The following is a 23,358-nucleotide window of genomic DNA, read 5'->3' on the forward strand; positions in this document are numbered from 1 at the left end:
CGTGTATATTCGACCGAACCGACGACGAGGTCCCCATGACTTTATTTCTTTGGGTCGCTTTAATGAGTGAGTTTTCATTACCCATCACGATGTGATGAAGAAACCCCTTCCTTTTTGCCGCTGAAGCACATGTTGACAGGCGAAAAACTACGCTCAACTTCAGTTGGCTCCAAAATCATAAGGAATCATGCTTTTGAATCATTTCGAACGCTTGCAATCGCTTCCTGTGTTTGGCTGCATCCTCATCGAGCAATTCCTCCAATTTCGAGTCTTCGAAAGCTTTTGGCCTTCCTTCACGTCGACAGTCATCAACATCGAAATTATTGTCTTTAAAAGGACGGAACCAATCACGACACGTTGATCAGACGTTTTCACACAACTAAAAGTATATGACTCCACAATGAAACATGTTAAAACGGTTTGTTTGCCTTATGTCGCATGACGTTTAAGATATGTCAAAATCGACCAGCAATTATCCCTGGAGCGACAAACACAATTATGGATTTTGTTGTTCGGAAGTATTTATCATTTTCCTGAGACCAAACATACAATGAGGTTCAATAACAACATTTTAAAAGTAGAATTAATTTTTGGAACTTTGGGCTAGGTTACACCTATGTCAAAAAAAAAATTTAATTAATTGTAAGCAAACAAACACATAAGCAAGTAAATTGCAAAAAACTATTTTATTCTATTTTCAACTGTTATATACTACTTTAGTTAGTAAGTTGTTCTTGAAACTCGAAATTCAGGTCATCCATCGCGATGAGAACATGATGTTTTATTTATTAAGAAAGTCCTAGATACCTCCGACTTCGGCACGCTCTAATTTAGTTTCAAACTCAAATTATTTGATTGTTTCTTTTTATGAGTTTTTCAACTCTACCTTGCTTGACTTTTTAAATGGAAAATAGAGAAGTGGCCGCGTTGCACTTCTTAGTTGCACATTTGCTCTCATTTCTTTCGGTTTAAACCAATCACATTTTTATTTGGTTCGAAAGTGGTGCTCAATTGTACATACTCAGGTGAATGTATTATTTGCGAATATTGTATAGAACAAGTATTTGTAAACTAGGTTTTAGTATTTTATGCTGTGTTTTGAATACATTAGCGATAGTCAAGAATACCTATGAATAAACTTTGTTTCTTACTTGTGATATTTGGTAAGGCAATGTTGATTTCTCGGCCACCTGATCTTTTTGATTCGTTCCAATTCGCTTTCTTCAGAATTTCTATTCGGAATACACTTTTATTTATTCACTTATTATAACTAACATTGAAACTATAACTAACTTAGCGGCTGCCTTAACAGACTAAATTAACTTATTGATTATTATTGGAGTTAATGGCCTCCCCTAGGTAGTTGACTTCGTTTACAGTGGAAATGGGTGTGTCATGGATTTTGAGGGGAAGGACGGCAATTTCTCGCCTTATTTTTGGCGTGATCCTCATGTTGCTGCGAAACACAATTGTTTCGCAATTTTGGAGATCAAGGGATAATTTCCAACATGTGAAGTATCTATAAAGCTCGTCCAAATAGGAATTCAGAAGTAGCCTGCAAGGAAGGGTGATGACACCAGCAAAGTGGTGAAAAGGCAAAGTCCGCGATGAAGTAATATAAGTATAAGGCTTGAACTGGCAGGTTTCTTTCTTTCTTTCCTAAAATTTAATTACTATGATCACGAAAAGTATAAGCTTAAGGTGTCCAAGGTCTTTGCCGGAGTGCATTTTTTTCTCATCAAGCACCGAACTTTAAATTGATGTGTTTTCCTAAATGTCTTGCATAAATATAAAGTGTTTAGCGTAAGTCTACCTAAGGTTATAACAACATTGATAGATAACTCCCGATTCCTGTTTTGTACCATGTTGATCAGGACACTTTTGAACGGCGTTTCCTCTTCCTTCAACCATAAAGAAATAATATAATATTTGGAGCATTTTTTACATCGATGTTGCGGGATTTATTCACTTTCTCATTACTTTTGTATTTTAGACCGATTTGCGTTCATCCACTTTGAACGCTGGTTTGAATTTGTTTCTGATCTTTTGAACAGTTATTTGAAATGAGTTGTTTCGCGTAAACATTAACTATACTTTCATGACAATTACTTTACTTACTAACTATTCTATTTTTTTGACTAAATAGTTTTTGCAGGTGTACATGTAGTAATTACTCGCCGGTCACCATGGTATAATGCGTTCCATTATATATCTTAATTAGCGATTGAGTTGTCGCCCTTCTTCAATGTGTGACCTATCCACTGCCATAGATTCCTACTGTCTAAAAATATCTGAAAAAATTCACAATCTAGCTTTCAAAATGACTGTCAGTTAAGGTTAATGAGAGGAGTTCTTCTCATACATGATATACACTAAAAAACGATTCTGAAAAGTTTGGTGTAACTCTTGCTTATTAATATTGTCTACCTTTTCAAGCCGTATGTCCAGACTTTCTTCCATAAGAAAGAAAATGACTCCTTAATATCAGTGGCTAATATCTGGTCTCTGACCTGTTTATATTATATTTCATAGAAGCTGCCGAAATGAGCTGGATAATTGTACTAGAGACAAGGCAGCAATACTGCTGAGTCCGTGATGACGGACCGGGCTACTTGGGGAACAACTTACTTCCTCTCTCGTGGTCCGCGGACTCCTCTTTTTTGGGTTGAACACCCACGTTTTCCAAAAAAGTTGACTGATGGTTTCGCCCACGGCAGAGGCAACTTATCAGACGCTACCTCAGCTCTGCCCTGGGAGCAACGTGACCGAAAGTAGCGACAGGTGGTAATCGCTTCATTTACATATAATCGCAAACAAGAAATGAGTGCAAATTATATTGAAGTGAAATCAATCGTAAGTTCAGACATAAACCAGGCCGAAGTGAATTTTTTGTTGAGAATGCTGGGAGTCCCGAGTCCGCATCCATTTGATGACGGATCGAACCACTTGGAAGCAATTTACTTCCGCTCTTGTGGTTCACGGACTCCTCTTTTTTTGGGTTAAACACTTAAGTTTGACTAACGTTTCGGACATGCTGTTCCCAGGGCAGAAGTGAGGCAGCATCTGATGAGTTGCTTCTGCCCTGGATAAAACCGTCAGTCAACTTTTTTGGATGCGTAAATTGTTTTCCCAATCTTAAGCTGAAAATTGCATGAAAAAGGGAAATAGTCACCAAGAGTCAGAAATGATATAACCAGAATTTTTCAGTCATCAAAATTTGTGGGCGAGCATTATTCTGTAGTAATTGGGAAGCGTCTTTGTTCGTCTAAGAGCAGCCACTCCTACAGTTACAATGGCAATATATGTAATCATTATAGTTGCAGTTCTCCAAGTTTAAACCATTGATAGATTTTAATAAAACCGTGTAGTTTGTAGTGCTACATTTCGAACCTTATCTACTCCTTCTAAAGACCACATCAGTCAATTCCAAATATGTAATATTAATGCCTTTATAACATGAGTTGTTTCAGCTTCCTAACTATCATAGTTTGGTTCCATTAATTTTCACTTTGATGGCTACCCTCAAGTCGACTTTTCGTTGAATAAGTTGATTGTATTGGAGACTTCTAGGCATATCTTATAACTTCCCTTGATTACGCAAGTTGAGAATGAATAAGTCAAACTGCTTTGCTTATGAACCTGTGATTTCGAATAAGTTATAGATGACGTTAAAAAGAGGATACTGTTTTATGTTTGCGCTGTATCGCTGAATATTTTATGAACATCGATATTGGACTTTCGTTTCGAAATGAAGAGCTGGTCTGTTGTCAGGGTTATCGAGCATAAAGCTACGAAGCCACCTTTGGACTTCCGCTGGTATATCGTCAATTCGTAAAGATTTGACCAATTTTATCCTTTTTATGACATTGCTAACTTTCCCTTGCGACGTGCTTTAATTTTCCTCTGAATCATTTAGTATGGAAGCCAGTTCCTTATTTAAAATGGATATACACGCCTGTACTGCTGATCTACCCACCTTAAAACCATCAATCAAGCTGGATTAGTTCGGTGTGGAGTACGTGGTTGCTGCTCAGTAGTCGATCAGTTGGAAACTTCAATCATTTGTAAATGTCCTAGTCCTTTTATGTGTATGCTGACATGGGATACATGTTGTTATCTTACTTATTTATTATTTTGTTGTGGGGGCTAGGTTCTCCTGTTACACTATACCTAAATGCATATCTCTGATAGGTTGATCCTTTTTAGGAAGATTGTGGATAATTATCCAGATTAGTAAGCCCGACTTTGATTCCATTCGAGCCGTACATGTTGGCTGGTTTGAAATATACAATATGTGGCTTAATCCTAGTATTAAATAAAAGGCCCTCTTTAATATTTTACGAAATAGCTCTTAAGTTTGAGAAATACATATAATGTTTCACAACAATCTAATAAAAATCACAGTGATTTTGCTATATAAAATCTAACCCTTACGTGTAAGCTCATCCCGGGTTCGAAATTTTCCTTAAAAATAAAATATACGCACGCACATCTCTGTAATGAGGTGTGACTTCTAGATGGCTATGGCATGTTGAGCGTGCGAGATAAGCGATGCAGTTTAAGGGTAGCAGTTTCGCGTTCAGATGCTGGCGCAAGGGAAACTACTAAACTGCTCTAGAGGATTTGTCGAGGGCGCGGTTTGGATTGAATGGTCTTTGCCACGTGTTATGTGATTTCAGCATTTTGTACGAACACTACAATAGTCACAATGTTTTTAATAATTTGGCCTATTGCCACTTAGTCGCACTTTTTTAGCTTTTGCGAATTAAATTATTAAATTATGAGCTTATCTTTATAAGCCGGGTATCCTCGATAATTTGCAATTACAGCAATTTGGTGCTGTGTAGCTGAGACGAGGTTTTCCCCGCGAGAGTGGTTTTTAGTACACTTCTACTACTATGGAATAGTTCAGGGTGGTGTGCCCGGAATTTTAACAGTTGTAACACTCTTCTCTATTTTTGAATTTATCAAAAGTGACTTTCTGATGAACTACGTATTTCACCTTAAAATTTTATTGGTGCTCCTGAGCGATATCTAGTGTGAAAATGAACAGTATCGATTTGGACTTAATGGAACCGAGTTAATTAAGATTCGTGGATAAGTGACCTTATCTGGACCCCTCTTATTACTAGGGAACGCCCAGTTGTCACGTTCTGAAATGGAGCTCCTTTTAAATCCCACAAAAAGGTCGGCACGCTTTCAGTTTTATTCTTTTAGCCAAAGGAAGAGGGGGGAGGGCAACTGCTAATACTGATAATACTAGCTGTGGTGCGTTATCTGCGCCTTTTTTGTTTTTCTTCGCTGCTATGCATTCTTCTCCGAAGTTAACATTTTTGCCTCCACCGCTGTGGATTATTCTGCCGCCATTATCGTTCGATGCACTACCACCGCCGTCGTTGATATCGCTGTTCGTATGATTTTGGAGCGGTGTCAGTGCGTCCTTCCTTTCTGCAAGCTCCTCCTGAACTAAGTTCAGTTGCCTTTGAAGGTGTCTGTAATTGTTTTTTCAAATATGTGGGTATATGGGGTATCAAATGAAAGTTTTCTAATAGCACTTTTCAAAGGTAGCCTCGGCTCTGACATTTGTTGCAAAATTGGATAGAGTAGGGACTGAAAAGTGATCATTTCTTCCACGTACCTATTCTCAGAAGTTACACAGCCGAAAACGTGAAAACAATTACGAAGTTGCCACTATGTGGTCTCCATGCTCCGGAGTACCGTTGATGCCGGTATTTACTCACATGAAGTTAATAGTAATATGTTATTATAATTAAAATTGGCTGGGAAACTCCCTTCAGTTCACGCTAGAATTATGAGTAATGTAGACCATAATATAGAGCAAGGTACTATCAATAATAATAATCGTTGGCGCAACAATCCATATTGGATCAAGGCCTTGAAGTGTGTTAGAGCACTTCATTCAAGACCGTAACGGTACACCACAGTACACTGTGGGAGGCAATGTGGTCAGCATTGCGCTCGCCCGAGATTATTACCCTGATTTGGCTCAGGTGCTCATTCACAGCTGAGTCGACTGGTGTCCGACATCCAATCACGATAACAAATTCCTCTGTCCCCAGCGAGATTTGAAGGTACTATCAAGTTTAGTAGAAATCGCCCGATTACTACCAAAGTTGCTATGGATCCAGATTGTCACTTTTACGCAAATTAATTATAATTTAAGACTTTGGATGTCAATATCGCACTAAAGTGAATAAACTGATGTAATATATATATATACATTGCGAGCTAAATACAAATGGGACAAATACCTACTCAAATATTCTTATATAGGAGAAACACGAAACCTTTAATACTTGAAACGCTGACCTTGCAGTTTCCGAATTGTTAGTCCTTTTTCGCAGTTCGTGAGTTTAGACCAGAATGATGATTTGAAATTTTACTTTTCGTCACTTTTATTGTTGTCGAAGCTAGAAGATGTTTATATGAATTTAGTACCTAAAGTATCCAATGATTCTGTAAAATACATGAGTATAACCACAGTGAAAAAAATTAATTGCAGGCAACGTGCAGATTGTTTGGCGTATCATTTTGAAAACCTACTGCTTGTTATCGATGCCTTCGACAGCCGAGCGTACAGCGAAGGTCCTTTTAGCAAGTGGTTAAATTTCGTTATTTTCTTCTTCTTTCATCTTTGTTCCGCTCACAATCGAGATCAGCTCGTGTCAATCGTTTGCTCCAAATTGAGGCGCTCGGATATCACCATCTAATATATCAAGGGATCGTTGTTTCAGACAACCTCATTTTCGGTCAAATATAACAATGAATAATCCAGATTCATAATCTAGGTTAGAGGCGTATCAATATATTGATTAGTTCTTTTCATCGGAATAAAATCAGACGATTATGTTGTTCTGTGTTTCAAGATAAGTTCATGTCAACTGTTTTCTATTATCGAATACATTCCTTTACCTCCAGCTAAATAACAATACACCACCCATTATTCCCTCTAATAATTCCAGTTCGCTAATGCGACAGAAATATTAAATTCTAGGGTACTATCCTAATACCATATTGTTTCATGCATTATTGACCATTCAAGTGGTCATTTATGGCACATTAGTAATTTTAACATGTATGTCACATAATTTTTTAATGTTCTTGAGACAGTGACTGCGCACTGTTACACAAGCGTGACATATGTGAGAACGATTAGTAAGAGCGCTTACCTGGATTATATAGACAAACTATGATAAAGCACCTATTGCTTATTTTGCTTGCCTCTGCTACTTATATTTATTATTTCCCCTATCAAGTACGTTTAGACACGTGTGAAGATCATACTTCGTATTTTCACATTGCGCATTCATACATGTCCGTCATATTTGTAGGTGTGCTCTGCTTTATAAAAAACACGACTGCATGTAGTTTTTATGAATACATGTAAAATTTGAAAACTTTTGATGTATCCAAATCTATAGCGCCGGAGTTAGACGATACCCACGGGCGGTTAGCTTTTGTTACCATTGAGCCGTGCTTTAGCATATTCGTTTCATTTGCATTTGTCTAGCGAAAGTATTTTTTGTCTCCGAGAAAATTGTGATAAAAATGTTAATGAATGAAATTTCAATGATGTTCATAACAACAAGTTGAATGACCCACGAAGTAGGTGATTTTATGTGTAATTTCAGTTGTGCTTTGACTAGTGGGAATGGAATAGTATAGAACAAATAGATGAATCAACATGAGGAGGATCATATCATCTATCATTTTTTGTCATTACATTAAGAAAAACGCAAGCCAATACAAAATGCCGCACGGCCTTCGCCTTGGAAATTTGGCAGATCTGTTTCAAATTGAAATGTTGGAAAAATTCCAGTTTAGTCACCAACTAGCACTCCAATGTTTTTCACCAACTCTAGTTTAAAGGTTAAGCCATTTATACACATATTATTTAAACGAATCAAATTTCCGAAAATATTTCCTTCCTCCCAACGATTACCAATTTCTTCTATTGAGAATATCACTTGGTTTTGCATACTTTGTTCTTGCACGTAATTTGGTGACTTGTATCTTCCATGTTACGATAAATTAAGCACACTCATTGTTGCTTCGGTTCACCGAAAAAAAATTCTTCATAAGATGCCGCTTTTTCGAATAATGTATGTCCCAGCTGAGGTTATTCACTATTTCTTGGAAAAAACGTTGTAATGTACCATAGCAAGTGCACAAGCGCTTGTGTTTGACCTTCAAATATATCAAAAAAATCATAAAACTTTTTCACCTTCTCGGTTGAACTTAGGTGCTAACGATTAGAGGAAGAAAAAATGTAAGAAATAGTCAGAAACGAGAGAAATAATTGTGACTGAGTTTAAATATTGCATAATTAGTGTATGCAACCTTCAGAAATTTTAGTTTTGTTCGGAAAAAATTATACCAATCTTCTTTTATTTTGATTTGATTGGACCTAATTTTGAGTCGAATGCAGTTTTGGACACATTTTACTAGCAAATATAAAATGATATATGCATTATAGTGAAATATTGATTACATTGTCATATATTTTATGCCTATGTTATATATATTTATTTTTTTTATATTATTTTTATGAAGCTAATCATATAAAATATATGATTTTATGATATATTCATAAAATGATGATGAATAAACTAAGGTGAATAGGTTAGCTAGGATTAGTATATTAATATTTGTTCAAACAAATATTCAAGAAAATATAGGAATGCAAGAAAGCGAAATAGTAAATTTAAATAATAAACAAAGATTTTGCAAAACCTTCAAAATGCACCACTTGGTGGAAATTTACCGGCTCTAAATGCATATATTTTTAATTTCAAACGTGACCTTCTACATTGCTCGGTGGAGGAAAAATGTGAAGCTAATCCAACAAAGTTATCCGAATCCAGTATTTATGATATTTTTGAATTTTGGTTGCGTCTTGCACTAATAAAAGCAAATCAAGAATTTACAAGCTTCTTCGTGTGGTTCACAAATGTCAGCATTTGGAAAAAGGAAATTAAAATATTATAATCTGCTTATAAAATCATCAGATGCATTCATTTCTCTATGTAAATACATATACACCATCATCTAAATATTAAATGGTTTGGTTGCAAAGGTATCACCCACTCTTTATCACTTCATCCAGTTATCATTGTATAATCACGTGAGCTCATAAAAGCCAATGATAATATAATATATTACCGAACTTGTCGATTTATCTGTGCATCTACAGATATTATATATTATACATGGGCATATCCGTTCAATATATGTATATATGCAAATTGAACAAGCGGTTCGCCTTGCTCAGGGTTTAGTTGATCTTTGCAAATGTTCATTCTTTTTTTTTTTGAGTATTTTTTTACACAAACATCTAACAGCTTTTAGGATTGGGCCAAACTGAAAAAGCCATCGTTATTATTCTCAATATATGAACTGCTACTTTCTAATTTAGAATATAAATTCAATATCCTCAAAATAAAGAAATAATTGAATTCCCATGAATGGAGCGGAGATGGCAAATACAATTAAGAGTTGAAATTTTTTCAAGGTCGATATATTATCGTCATCGTCCTCGTCAGTACGAATCTAAATCAACTATCCCACATTGAATGGCGTGGAAGTGATAAATCATCAAGCAACTATGATGACGACTTGAGGGAGTGTTGTCTACACATAAGAGTGCTAGACTGTGTTGCAAAGTACATTAACATAATCTTATGTTACTTCAGTATGTGACTCATTGTATAATCCACATTGTATCATGTTTCTGTATTCTTTCTCCCGCACATAATATATGGAGTTCGGATTTTGGTATTTTGTTTTAGTCGATACTTCGCAATTGTTCCCCGAGATACCCGTATGTATGCTACTCTGATATTCATAACATGACCAACGAGTTTTCATTCTTGTCGGTTACATTATTCCAGCAGACATTTAAGGATTATCTTGGGATTTCTGGTGCTATTAACCGATGCATGTGCAAAAACCAGTTCTGGGATTATGAGAAATGATAGAAGAAGAACAACCTCTGGAGTGGATATGCGAATTTCAGTGTGGGATTGAATTATCATTGTCGGAAATATTATATTATATAATCCTGTTCTGATTTATTCAATTGTTTGTTCGGCTTGTTTGAAACGGTTTCAGTGTTCTTGCCCCCAGGCTGTTGATTTTTATCTCTCTATGAGTGGTGCTACACTTCTCTAGACTGCGAAGGAAAGAGCTTTTGCTATTTGATCAAAAAAAAAAAATTAAAACCTTCGCGATAGTATAGATGAGAGCAATATAAGACGCACTAGCCGTGGTATCAAGGGCGAAAATTAGGATCACTAATTAATAACTTACTTTCATGCAAAAATACAAGGAGAAAAGCTTGAAAATAGAAATAAAAAACAGTTAAACAAAAATAACAAGTTTTAATCACTCATTTGATTCAAAGATGTCAAGGTCATGTAATTCTCAGCGCCTCCACGTGCATTTCATTGGAAAACAATGCATTCTGATCCCACACGCTCAACAATCAAACCAATTCATACGTTCATTCAAAACTGATTTAATTTTAGAAAATAATAACCAAGTAGAAGATTTTTCTTATAAATTCCACAAAAAATTATTTATTTCAATGTGGAATATTTCATGATGATAAATCATTTATTAATAAACGAAAACAGGGAATTACCTCTAAATATAATAATTACAAGATATCCATTTATAATTTGCAAATAAACCTATATACGGTTTGAATAAATTATAAATTATAATAAAAATAGCAACCCTAGCAGATATGTAGCATATTACTGATAAAGCAATCAGTCATCACTTTAGTGAAAATTAGTGCAGGGGCGATAATTATTAGTTTCAAAGAACATCCAATTGGTGACTTTCTTTAATTCTCACATTTACACTTCAACTCAACTCAGAATAAATATTTGTATCAAAATATCTGACACAGAAAAGACTGTAAATATCACAGTTTAGTTCAGGGATGACTTCTTTTTCGGGTAAACTAATATGTACCTCAATTATTTATGATTTAGGACGTGATGGGAAGGATATCTTGAATTTGAGCTGTATGTATGATGAAAAACATGATTTCCATTAAATAGAAATTTAGGATAACTGTCATTTTCATTATGGCATTTTAAAATGTATGCCATATCGGAAGTCGTCAGTTTAAAGTCAAATAAAACATTATTCTTACGAATTAAGGGGGTCATAATGTGATAATTTCTCCTACCTACTCCGGCTCAATAGGTTACGGTGGGCGGGTCACTTAATCCGTATGGATGAGGATGATCCCGCCCGGAAAGTCTATAAGGGCAATATCTATGGTAGAAAAAGAAGACGAGGCAGACCCTGCCTAAGATGGAGCGATGGCGTAGGTCAGGATGCCAGAGGACTTTTAGGGATATCGAATTAGTGGACCTCGGCGGAAAATCGGGATGTCTGGAGTTCCTTATTAAGGCAGGCCTAGACCGGATACAGGTTGTTGCGCCGTTGATGATGATGATGCAAGTTATCTGAAAACGGCCGAATATATTGTGTTATCATGACACTTGAAGGGCATACGGGGTGCGTTCTAAAAGTAATGGAATTAATTTCCCGTGCCGCTTTTATTGGTCGAAGTGAGATCGAACCACTTGGAGTATGTGGGGCCACTCTAATCTTCGCCGTGGAACCGGTCTCAGTGATGTTCAAGTTATGGAAGCGACAGGACGTTGGTCATTGTAAACCCATGCGCGCCGGCACTGCCTAAAAAAGAATGAAATCGACGATCGAGCAACGTTGTGTGATAAAAGTTTTGTACTAAACTGAAACAAGTCGGATTACCGGAAGCTCGCGCTTCGGGTATAAAGGTTTTGTATTCATCTCATGTGAGAAACTTCTACGCACATTTTTCTATCCGTATGTAGCTACAAATCCAACATATTCGTTTATATTTTTCCAAACTACAAGATATGCGTTCATATTACAGACATATATAGATATTATTCTCACCCTAAACAAATAAACTGCCTGTTACCGAATACTGTACATATCCATGCATATATAAATTGATCGTACTTGTATTTCCTGTTTACTTCATGCAAAAAAGTATACGTCTGTACATATATAGTACGTATATTGAATACCGCTGATTTAATGTACTAATATATCTATCTGGATTAACTACCCGCAAACTTAATTAGCACGTACTTATACGTACATACAGGCATATGTCTGTCGGGAGTAATTAATGATGATTTGTATAATAAAAACTTAAAATAAAATGTTTCTTTGTAACCCCCCATTCATATGAGCTAACTTTGTTCTGGTATTGATATTAGATGATGACGTCATACACGTTGTAGAATGCACGATTTGATAGTTGGATTTTTTTCAAACTTGACCAAATTGTGCCTTATATCCTCCTTTATACAAATGCAAAATTTTGTAGTTCTAGCATGAACTTAAGAGGGATTTCTGGCTTAATTTCTAAAATAGGCTAATATACTATTATTAACTTTATTCATGCAGATACCGAAACGGGATGTATTTCGAGGCCCAGATTTCGTTTAGATACGCCACTGTAATTTTTTCAGATTTTTCGGTTAGATAGGTTGTAAGAACGAGACCTGTTACACTTTTTCTTGGTCATATTTTGAGCCCTCGCTCCCCTACGTTGCAGCCGATATTAAATGTGGAATCAGATTCGAAAAATACCAATTGAACCCTTTCATTTGATATCTCACATGACTACAATCTGTGAAAAAAAAAATTGCACCCTCCATTCACATGTATGGGGAGCATGCATGTGAATGGAGGGTTTCACACAAAACCTTAAAAAGCTCTTGAGGACACTGAAAAAATGATTTGCGAGCCTTACAGGGAATCTGCACTGTCCAAATTTCGAAGTAGTTGAAGGCCTTTAAAGAGGGTCAGGAAGAAGTTCACGTTACGTGCGGCCATCAACCAGCAAAATAGAAAACAATGTGTCGAACGTTGGAAAATTGGACTCGGGTCGTTGATTGAGTATGAAAATGGCTGCCAATGAACTGAACTTGTCGTCTACTGTTGTGTTTTGCATTGTTACTAATGATTTAGGGATGAGGAAAGTGTGCGCCAGCTTCGTACCCACGGTGTTGTCAGACGATCAAAAGGCCAAACGAGCGGAAATATGAACTTTATTGAAATGGAACCTCATTTTTTGGACAACGTCATTACTGGTGATGAAATCTAGGTTTTTCAAAACGACAAAGTTCTGAGTGGCATACTGACCAATTCCCCAAGCTGGAAAAGGCAAGAATGAGCGAATCAATAAATTAAAGGAATACCCATTTTTTTCAACAGGAAAAGAATGGTCCATACGCCGTTTTTTTCTCAAGGACAGACAGTTAACGCAGCCTACTATGTGGATGCGCTGGAATGACACCGAAAAAATGTCATCAGGACGAGAAAAGACATCTCCGATACCTGGAAACTCCATTACGACAATACGCCTTGCCACAACGCACTACTAGTCCGCGAATTCCTGGGCAAACACCAGTAGGAGAAAATCCAAATCTGGAATGTCATTGTTTATCTCTGACCCATGTCGTTAATGTATTGGTGTGTCGATGACGCTTTTCTTGTGTGTTTTCTCATAAGCCATAAACAATAGGCCAATGCCACATGCACTACATCTCACACACAGCATTAAGCCCACAGCTTATGCGCGCAATTATCGTCCCGGTCGATAATGCGCAATGATTTTTTTTGCCATAAAATTTTGGAAAATGCGCTGGGAGTTGAGTTTATGCAAAGCGTACAAAGTTCTTGGTCTCATAATATATCTCCCCATTCAATCCTTTTCTCCGATGCGCTACATACGTAAAGGAATAGGAATATGAAAACCGCCGATTTGTATGCATGTTATTGGCGCGCATATCGATAGTTCTCAAGAAGTGCAAAAGCGTACAAAATTTTTCTCAACTCTAAAGGTGTTCATCGTATGTAATTCCTAATTAACGGGATTGAACCCTAATTATACATTGCATTGTCAGACGTTGTCATTTATATTCCCAATAGTATCAGTATACTGTCTTTTATTCTATTAACCGTTACTTCCAGGCTCGCTCCACCGCGCGCGCATCCGGAGAAATACGCTACTCCTTTCATGCACTTATTATCAGATCCTGCTATAGTTATCTTATGATATACGTATCTCCCTTATCACTATAATAAGAATTAGTTTACATTCTTATAAATCAAAAATGATTGTTGATCCAATTTGCATAAATGCAACAATATTATTGTATAAATAGCCATTTATTCTTGATAGAATGTACTTAATAATTTATTTAATTTAGTCTGTTGAAACAGTTGCTCAGAAGGTTTCTGATCAAGTTGTGGGTTAGTCTTGCTGTTAACCTTGACTGAAAGGTTTAAATTATTACACAAAAATAGTTAATGGTATACGGCTGTTTGCTGGAAAGTATCAACTTTTGTATAATTACTTTTGTGTTGACGCCTAATCTTATCTGGATTGTTATCGTATTTACACAGCTCCATCTCCATTACGATCAATCTAGAAAATCGATGAAAGGTACAGCTGTTTAATAGATAACATAATCTGAAGGTCTTTTTAAAGGGCGGCATTTAAATCGAAAAATTGCTAATAGAGTTGAAAAAATGTTGATAAAAATTATTAATAATGCTTTAGTTCTTAATTTCTAAAATTGCTAACGGTTAAGCATCTAAAGGCCCTTCTTTACAACTACTCATTCGGTACTACTTATTTTGTGTGAAAAATATGTTTTTGATATTATTCCGCCCTATTTGTATCGAAATTTTAAACTGCACTTGTGGTTTCATAAGTGTGCATCGCTTACTTTGCAAAACTGCATAATAATAGTTTCGTGTGACTATCATCTGCCGCTTCCACCGCTAGTCGGAAGCAGCAGGATTATCCTCCCAGTTCCGCTATAATCTGTGACATGAAATTCATCATAGCACATAGTTCAATACTAACAAAATCAATTAACATTTTCCTGATTCGTCACTTGAAATTGTGTGAATCATTCAACCGGAAAACCAACATTGTTGATTCAAATAAACTCCCACAGACTCGCTCATTATCATTGAGAGATAAAACGGAGACTCGCTAAAATTGTACTCGAGTGGATTCAAGTGTACTTAGGAGTTTTTCTGATTTATTACGCGAGTAATTGTTCGCTTGTCGTACCTACGTACTTTTAAATAAACAAATCATACATAATAATATGCCTGTTAGCGAATTTGCAATTAAATTGCACTCAAATTTTACTTTCGTTTGAAATTTGTTCAATTTATTTGAATTCAGATTTCGGTGAATTTTACTCTGCCATTGAAATATTTTTGTAAATATTGTTGTTATGGGTGTCGTTTTAGGGGAAAGTTACAAGTAAACATGCATAGTTGATATTTATTGTTGAGGATACACTTTCTAAATAAGTTCGTTGGAATTATATGCACTTTGAAACTTTCAAGTGCAATCCGAACTTGATTTGTAATTTTTCTAGTAATTCGTTCAAAAAGATACTTCTGAATTGCTTTTTTCGTGAGGTTTCAAATTCTCGGCGAATGAAACCATTTGATGATGCCCTGGGTAATCTTCTTCGATTGCATCCCTTATTTCTGGAAAAATATTAGTTTTGAGAGTTAAAATATATTAAAATGCACGAAGTAGGAACATATGAAGCTGAACAAGCACTGTTTAGTGATAGGTTTGTTCTAATTTTTGGTATTTTTGACCACTATCAACATGCGTTAATAAAATTCAGTGATATGGTAATTTTGACCTAAAAGCATCATATTAAAGTAGCATAAATGCTATATAAACTATCGCGGGACATAGATGACGACAGCAGCATCAGCATCAACGGCAGCTTATGTCTTCCAGCCATTTTATGGTAATATTTATGTTTTTACTTTATAGGAAGGAAATGTGAAAATCGAGAAAGTTCATGCTTTATAGAAACGCTAAAGAAATGTGAAATATTCGACAAAATGTGATTTCAAGGAAAATCTTGCCATTAAGTTATCCAAATGGATTGAATGTATTTATTTTATTTATTTTGAAGTGAAAATGAAAAAGTGAATACAATTAATGGAAATTATGAGTGCTTCAAGCCGGTGATAAAGATGCGTGTTCGTAGGCAATAGAATAACAAATGTTTCGTGCGCGAATTTCGCTATTTCTCATTCAGTTGAGACTGAATAGACTGATCGTTCTAAGCAATGAGAATAATTTATTTAATATTATTTAATTATTCATAATTGACTGTTGTTTTCTCTTGATTTAAGGCCGACCAGCTGAACGGTATTGTTCGCGGCTACCTAATTTAAATTAATTTCTAATTTATGATACTTATTATCTAAGTTTGTGATCATCATGACGACCATGCCAGTAGTTTGGTGTTCAGATCCAAATTCAGTGAATAATAAACCGACAGCGTTCGCTCTACACGGTATACAACTCCAGGGCAACGTATCAGAGAAGCAGGTATTGGCGTTACGCGAACTAGTTAGTGCAGCGGCTGAAGGTCGACTAATACTACCCGTGGACGGAACATTCGTACTTTTGGACAGCGGTTTCAGTTTAGAAAGTGCCGTCGTCAAAGAGAACAATCTAAAAAATTCAGAATGTGCTGCAAGTGCTTCGAACGCGGTTAATTTGGCGAGCACGACAGCGGTCCTCACAACGACCACAGTGTCGTCGAGCGCGATCGCAATCAACCGCGGAGCTAGCAATGCAACTACCACCGCAACTCTAATACCAGCAAATACACTCCAATCGAACCGGGTCTCAGCTGGTTCCAAAGCGGAAACGACGACCGCCACCGCCGCAACCATTTGTAGTATTAACAGCACGAATAATTGTAGCGGTAGCAGTTTTCTAATGCCAGTCAATAGTGTTCTAGTGGAAAATCGCGCAATCCATAATCGAAATAGCAGTGGTGTCCATCCTAGCGGAAATATTATTACGAGTGCTGACCTAAAATGCTATCAGATCAATAGTAACGGAAATATTCACAAAGCCTATGATCGCCATAATAAAGAGAATAGCGAGCCCCCAGATGATCTACTTGATCCGCCATATTCAACCTTCACGCCTCCTTCTGAATCGGAAGAAATACTTTACGAGTTTCTGTGCTGTGCCAAATGTATGAATGAATCGACGAAATGCTCAAGTAGTGCTGGTCGGAACAGTTCAAATGTCCTTAAACAGTATGTGCGTTCGACTGCGTTGCGATCGCGTTCCTCGTCGGAAGTAGATCCAGTGTATAGTATCGCGAATAAATATGCAAAGCGCTTCAACAACGCGTCACGAGTGAGAAAGAATTACTATTTTGCACGTAAATCGCGTATTCCCTCACGTCCGGCGAAGTCTTCTTCATCCGCCAAGTCACCGGGAGGTGGTGGTGGTTCATTCAGCTGTGGTCTCGAAAAACTTTCAAATATTCCGGTCTATGCAACTGTAAATAAGCCCAAAAGAAATGCAGCCATAATTGTGCCATATACTGAAAACGATAATAAATCCAATCGCGAACTCAACAATTTTGGCAACAAGTCTGTTGACGTCGAACGAGCGAATTGTGCCAATTTAGAAGAAAACAATCTGAATATTAATGACAGATTGGTTGCGGACGATATAAAGCCGGACACCAAAAATATCTGCATTTTGCCAGGTGAATGCCAGCAACAAGATCAATATTTGCAGGAGCACTCAGCATCTAGTGGCGATCGGTTGGAACAACAACAGCATTCTGTGAATGATCTAAATCAGCCCTTTCTGGAAACCTTGCCGGAAGCTATCTTAGATTCTACAAACTCAAGTAGAAAGACCAGCCTGGATTCAACATGTACAATTAGTTCAATGGATTCCGGCTTCATCGAGATGCAAAATACAATATCTATGCTTCAATTCAATGAAGCGACTAGCTTAGATAATACTCTTTCGAAAGATGCTAGTTCAAGTACTAGTATTGAGAATTGTGATATAAATAAATTACAAGTAAATTCTACCGAATTTTCACCGGCTAGTGATACGGGTGAAAAGATCGCCCGATTAAATCTTAAAGAATGTCTAACGCAATCTAGAAATCGTAGGAAATCTTATGAAGAGTTCAAAGCCTTGTTTGCTAGTAAGGATAAGCCTAACGGAGTATCGGATAATAGTCCCGCACGAAATGAATTTCTAACCGAGAAGGAAAGAACACGTTTGAGAAGAAGATCATATCAGGAGTTCAGAACCATCTATGGAATAGATAAAAACAAAGGATCGAGTAGTAGCAGTTTGGAGGTGATTTGCGAACAAGAAAAAGATAAAAACGTAAACTTAAAAGAGCTCTTCAAATCAGAAGACTCTAAGCAAACATCAGTAGTTAACGTTGAAAGGCCTCAGACGGCTGACAAAGGCGAGAGTGTTTGTGGAGTAAGATCTGAGAAGGAAAAGGCCAAAATTCGGAGAAAGTCTTATGAAGAGTTCAAACTTATGGTGAAGGATTGTGAGAGTAATCCAAAAGTTTTCAAACGCCAGAATTCAAAATCTAAGATTCTTTCCAATATCTTTGGGAGCACGGAAGACCTTAACTCAAACGCTCCAGTTAAGAAATCAACTTTGAAATCAATTTATGAATCCTTAACGAAATCAGAGAAGAAAAGCGATCAGAAAGATGAAAAACCTGTGAGTCCTGACTTTACTGTAGCTACTCTACAGAAACAAAAAGAAGAAATCTACAAAACTAATTTCAAGATCTACGATAAACTTATCTCTTACGGGACGATTTACGACATAATCCAACGTAAGAACGACATCTATAATATGACTTATCAAAAATACGATAAATACATGACTTACGGAACAATCTATGAGATACTGCATAGGAAAACGAGCACGAGCTCATCAACGTCTGGAAGTACAGGAGCAAACCAACTTGAAGGATTCCAGCGGAAGCGGGCCTTCTCTGAGAAATTTTACAAACGCATGAGTCAACCGAATCTTAATTTGAAAACAAAGTACGCATCGTTGAAATTCAACGGAACCATCTACGATATAATACAAAAGCAACATTATGATAGTGCCACATCAGTCAAGTCCAATAATGATAATGTTAGTAATAATCAATCCTCACGTAATGGTGCAGCAAATATGGCGGGGTCAGATTTGCCGATAGCAACTACTTCCTCTCCAGCAGCGGCAGCGTTAGTCTCAGAAACTAATGGCGGACATTCAATGCAAATTTGCAAATATGGAACAATTTATGATATAATTCAAAGCGAAAAGTACGATAATATTCAATGTGGAGGGCATAAAATCGGAGACAAACTAAAGAACAGGTTTCATGTGAGCAAAATTACAGAAAGTCAACCCACTGGTCCTAACGCTTCATTGTCAACATCTCCAGATGGATCACTTACGTGTGATAAAGCACAGACCAGCGAACAGCAGCAAGCGGCAACGAAGAGCCCGAAGTCGAAAAAGAAAAACATGAAAATTCGGAGGTTTTCCAATATTTTATCATACACGAGGGGTTGTGATACCGCCAGCAAGACTGCGGCGAAACATTCTAGGCTGGAGGAACACCAGCCCTTTGACCCTGACAGCGGACGTGTAGAAGCAGGGGCAGCCTCCCCCACGCAAGAGGAGTTGTACTCCCATATTAAACGCAACCCCTTGCGTTGTAAGCGTCAAATTTTCAAATCCAATTCTTTGGACACATTATCTTCTGTCCTTAGCACATGTGATCTGCAAGCATCGACCCCTACAACGAAAAAGTCAACTCCAGTTAAGAAAATTTCCATTGATAATAGTGAACTATTTGGAACAGCACAGGGCCAAGCAACAAATTCTGCAGGAAGTCACTCTTGTTACGCTCCTAGCAACAATTGCTCGCTGGCGCACATAAAATCATCGCAACACATTCGACATAATATTGAAAGTAACAACATTAAAAGTGATTTGTGTGCGTCTGCACCAGCTACGGGCCGATTGGGCAACACTGATCCGACATTGTCGTGTCCAGCGTCTTCACACGCGCCATCGCGAACATCGCGCAATTTTACCACATTCATCAATAATTTAACATTCAACCCAACATCACCGAGTAATTGTATGAATGTTGCCAGTGGACATAGTAACGGTCACGGTATCATCAACAGCAACAACAAAAACAATGTTGGCTGTTGCAGCGACAACCATGATGGCGGCGCTATCAGTAGCAATCTCAGCAATAATGGTATTCCGAACTTTGTTACAATTTCGGGCGGAATGACTACACATAGCTGTGGCGGCAGTTCGAGTATAAATGCGGGCAATGTAACATTAAATGGCAATTCGTGTGTCATAAAATGTTGTACAACAACGTCTAATGCACCGACAAACATGGCCTCCGCGGCGTTAGTGAACGGTAGCTTCGGTAACGCTTCCATTAATTTGACAAATCCTAATGTTAATTCTAATTGCGCTACCATCAATTGTGGTCATAATAACAGTGAGATAAAAAAATCACCGACGTCGATACCGAAAAAATGCCTTCTGATGACCAAAAAGACAAAATCCAGACGACTATCTGAATTCACAAGGGGTGAATTTTTAAATGAAAAACCGTAAGTTGATTTCGTCGTAATGCCTTTCTTCTACCAACTCTAGATAGGAATTTTGTCTGAACTTATCGCATTTATTGTGTCTAGTTAAATCTTTTTTGATTTTTATATATTTTCTCACAATATTATTGACATGGAAATAGCAGTCGCGCTTCGAACCGTTATAGATACGAGACAACTAGTATAGACTAGGTAATAAATGCCTTTGTAGACCGCTCCAAGACCGTGAAGTTCCTTGGAATTCTATTCATATTTTCTAAAGAATACAAAAACATGATAGCGCATCACAGTTATTACAGTTGAAAACTACACACAATTATGATTAGGTATGTTGTTCAGAACATTCCCTTCATCACTGCAACTGCATGACCCAGTATTTAGTATTCATTTTGCGATAAAACAACTGTTGATTAAAATTTATGTCTTTGTGGAAGACATGGAGAATATGAAAATTGACTATGGGTTGCATATGCAACTTCAGCTATTAATAAATCTTTTTTTCACATTTTGAAGAGATTGAAAAGTAGAAAAGATGGATATTTGGAAAGGAGAAAGCTACCCAACTAAGTAAACCCTTATCATAATCCATAGGAGGTTCAAATTGCATTCGTTGAATTCTAGCTACATTTTTCTGCACTGGGTATAGTAAGAACTTTTCGTAATTTGTGCTTTGTTAGCACACAGCCTAAGTAATAAATGCTTAATAGACCAATATTATTCAGACTTAAAAAAATGATGCTTTCTGAAATTAGAGGTTGACAATGTTACTCACTCTTTACGCCACCTTTTAATAATCTCAGAGAGTAGATTTGATTACTCAACTGTCCTGAATTTTTCAAATTAATAGCAAACGTATTTAGCAACATGATAATAATATTTTTTCCTTTTTTCTTTCCAGGTAAGTTGAACGTTGTTATTTTGGATAGCGCAGTAGGTATTCCCATATCTATTTTTTATTCATCATTTTTAAGGCAACCAATACCTGGCACGAAATTTCTAGAACTTCACCGGTAACGGTTTGCAAATCAAGCCTGCTACGACTACTTAACCTCGGCGCAAAACCGGCAAGTCAGGAATTCCTTGTTAAGGCAGGTCTATAATGGACACTGGTTATTGCGCCATTTATGAAGTTGGAACTACAAAGTATGCATTGATTAGGCAGATTGCACAGAATTTGTTTAGTCAGTAAATCGTTAATGTGCACTACGATCCTAAAAATATTTATTCTTATTAGCTTCTCTTTGTTGCCAAAAAATAGGTTGTACATTTCTATGAGCACCTCTCACAAAAAGTTCATCCATTCTCTTATTTTTATAATTTCAAGCCGAATGTCAGGTTCGAAGTGCCAGGGGTTAGTGTCTAGAAAATGCTGTAATTAATTGTGTAGCTAGAATGTTATTAATTCACAATAAGTTATAATTGCCAAAGGTAAGCGTGTATGAAAGGTTTTATGATTTTTCACGTAAACATTTTTAAGTATGCTACGTTCGCCTAAAAACACAGTTTTGACTTGCAGAAGCTTTGTTAGGTATGGTGGGATTTGCACCAAACTTTTCAGTGTCATCATTTGATACCTCTCGTGGTTATATTCGCAGAGAAAATGCTACAAATGGTTTACATATATAAGAGCCACTCATTTATGTGTGGGATTACATAGTTGCTATGTACCAAACCATAGGTAAAAATGACTTATAACCGGGATTTTGGAGTTTATTTTGCAAATACCGTATTTCGGAATAGTCAATGTTTGTTCCTAGTGAAAAAGGCAAGATTGAAAAGCAAAACTATCTCCATCGCTAGTAGTCGTTTTTATTTTCCAAAAACCGACATTTCGATATATTATAGTGTAGAATATATGGGCAAAGTTATTTTTTGATATTCGAAGTTATTCGCAAATTATAGTGTTAAACCCGTAATAAGTCACATGCCAGATTTATGTCGATCACCGTAATAAAGCTCGTATTTATCTGTTCGAATGGCTTCACTGAAAGGAGAAGAATTGAAGCCAAGGCTGTACATATGTTTCTTCAAGAAACCTAAGGTTTATGGACTACGTATAGCAGATTAATGATCAGTTAAGGTTTTTGGCTAAAAATCGCATCCTACTTTGCGTTTTTCTCAAAACTGCATATTGAAAATCTGCTGCCACCATAGCCCAAAATCTACCCAACGAAATTCTTTGAAATTTTCACTACTTATTCAGAACATATTTCGACGGTCCGCAAACTAGTATAATTGCGATTCATTCAGTAGTTTTTTTTATTCATTGAAACATTCAATACACCAAAATTCAAAACATTAAAAAAACACCAAAATTATCAAAAAAAGTTTAACAGGGCATCAAAAATTTAGCTTTTAATATTTTTTAATAATCCTAGTTTGCGGACTGTAGTTAAGTTTGTACGTTAAAATGCCGGTTACTTTTTTTCTTTAAAATGATCGCAGCGGCCTCTAGCGTGGCAGCAGAAAAACACCTTTTTTGTAGATGGGTGTATAAATTGCTCTGTATTTCAATAATGAACTAAGCTATCGGGCTAAAAGAAATTACTACGCATGCTCAAGATATTAGTAAATATATGGTGAAAAATTCGTATTTGTATCTTTATTCAGTTCTTCACAAAAAAATTCTAAAGAAAGCAAAAAAACGGCCTTCACACGGGATGACCCCCTTAAGTATCACAAAAAAAGTACAAGCCGGATTCCAAAGGAATTACCGCAGCAAAATAAAAAGAAAGAAAAAGCAAAACATCGAGTGGAAGCAACCCCTTT

At 36.7% G+C, this 23,358-nt stretch overlaps 1 protein-coding gene across 6 annotated transcripts in view; it reads left to right on the forward strand.

Moving 5' to 3' along the window:
* LOC119646485 overlaps positions 1-23,358 on the forward strand; it is a 132,340-nt gene that overhangs the window by 24,468 nt on the left and 84,514 nt on the right. For all 6 annotated transcript variants that reach the window (XM_038046942.1, XM_038046940.1, XM_038046941.1 and 3 more), the window contains exon 2: positions 15,920-20,592. In XM_038046942.1, coding sequence (XP_037902870.1) covers positions 16,376-20,592 — 4,217 coding nt within the window. In that variant the 5' untranslated portion in view covers positions 15,920-16,375. The remainder of the gene's footprint in view (positions 1-15,919; positions 20,593-23,358) is intronic.

The sequence above is a fragment of the Hermetia illucens genome, chromosome 1 (assembly GCF_905115235.1).
Source record: "Hermetia illucens chromosome 1, iHerIll2.2.curated.20191125, whole genome shotgun sequence".
In the NCBI taxonomy this organism is placed as follows: Eukaryota; Metazoa; Arthropoda; class Insecta; order Diptera; family Stratiomyidae; genus Hermetia; species Hermetia illucens.